The sequence below is a fragment of the Amphimedon queenslandica genome, unplaced genomic scaffold (genome assembly GCF_000090795.2).
Source record: "Amphimedon queenslandica unplaced genomic scaffold, v1.1 AMPQUscaffold_11658, whole genome shotgun sequence".
Lineage (NCBI taxonomy): Eukaryota > Metazoa > Porifera > Demospongiae > Haplosclerida > Niphatidae > Amphimedon > Amphimedon queenslandica.
The window spans coordinates 1-1,532 of NW_003548100.1; the positions used below are offsets into that span (position 1 = coordinate 1).

General features: G+C 35.7%; 1 protein-coding gene across 1 annotated transcript; it reads right to left on the bottom strand.

Annotated features, from left to right (window-relative positions):
- Positions 1-179: 179 nt before the first annotated feature.
- LOC100637104 (unconventional myosin-Va-like) lies at positions 180-1,526 on the bottom strand. The gene is made up of 7 exons (XM_020005190.1): positions 1,425-1,526; positions 1,283-1,372; positions 1,095-1,236; positions 851-1,047; positions 711-796; positions 500-668; positions 180-438 (listed from the first exon to the last, which is right to left on the bottom strand). Exons 1-7 carry the CDS (start codon positions 1,515-1,517, stop codon positions 199-201), a joined length of 1,017 nt encoding a protein of 338 aa, XP_019860749.1. The 5' UTR covers positions 1,518-1,526; the 3' UTR covers positions 180-198.
- Positions 1,527-1,532: the final 6 nt, after the last annotated feature.

The following is a 1,532-nucleotide window of genomic DNA, read 5'->3' on the forward strand; positions in this document are numbered from 1 at the left end:
CATGACTTCAAATTCAACCAAACCAACTAAAAGTAGCCTAGACTTTGCCAGTTTGCCTACTGCCCTGGCCAGTGGCCACACGACAAAATGAAAATAATCTAATAATAGATTTTAAGCCCTGCCTTTCCTAAGTTTCCTTGTTATTTTAACTTAAAGATTGAACTGTAAAAGACAATTAATAATAATAATTAGATGATTTTAAATTTTAATCAAAAAATCCAATTGTTTTGGAACATCAATTGCAGCAAAATTAAAAAGAGTAGGAGAGTAAGGGATTGAGACTGGAAACTGGTACCGGGAATCAATCATGAGGTTTTCACTCTCAGACCCAAAACGATGATCCTGACGATGACATTGACCAACAAACTGTATCACAGATAGTGGCACACGACTCTCAGACTCAATACTTGGAGTGTACATGCGCAGGATTTTCTGAATCTAAATAGAAAAACAAATTAAAAACAACTGCTCAGTAGTAATATTGGTAAGACTTAGAGACCTGTTGCGTGTTTAAATTTGCACAAAATTCGCTAATACATCTAGCATCATCTTGAGTCTCTTTCTTCATCTGCAATAGTTTGGATGCCTGGACAATCGGTTGAAGAGTATCCAATACAGAAGTGAGTTTGTGTTCTCTTATCCATTCCTCAAGGACATTAAGATTGTACCTATGTTTGTTTGATAATCAAGTGACAATGTAAGTATGTAACCTTATTTGCATTCCTGACGTCCAGTGACACAAGTCTTTTCTAAATAGAAGATAATTGAGCATGACTCCATTGATGAAATAAAAAATCTAAAAAATAACAAAACATCTCAATTTTAATAATATCATTATCTTGCCACTGACTTGCTTAAACATTTGTTCAATAAGGTACGTATCAACAAGACACAACTCCAATTGATTTAGCAAGTCATTAAGAAACCTCTCTATATCACCAACTGTCACTATCACTGGCTTTACCATACCAAGCAGTGTTCTTCCCCAACCAACTGGCCTAGCACTAGTAAGACCCGGGATTGACTCATGCTCCAATAAACCAGGAACTACAAATACACGTATTATTATAAGTAATAATGATTCCTTTATTAACCTATAAGTGGCTCTAGTGTTCTCTCCAAATGATTTATTATAAGGTAGTAGATTGACGTAGCCTCGGCTGTAATGAAGTCATGATAGTCCGACAATTCAAAACTAGTCAGACCAGTAATGTCCTTGCAAGGATTGTAATAAACCTGTAGCGGCAGCAAAAATGATTCAAATAATGGAGGGATAACTCACAGGATCACCACTGTACTGTCTCATGGACTGAAGTAGGCAAGTGATATTACCCAACCAATGACACAATAGATTCAAGTTATCTTTGTAATGCTATGAAAGAACATTAATAAAAAAGCATAAGTATAGTGACAGTCTGGAATACCTTAGTCAAGTATTGAAGTGATACAACTGTGCTTTCAATAAGTTGAGTTGTCATTGTATCAGATGAGCAGTGATCAGCATATCTCAAGCACATAAACAGTATATGGCC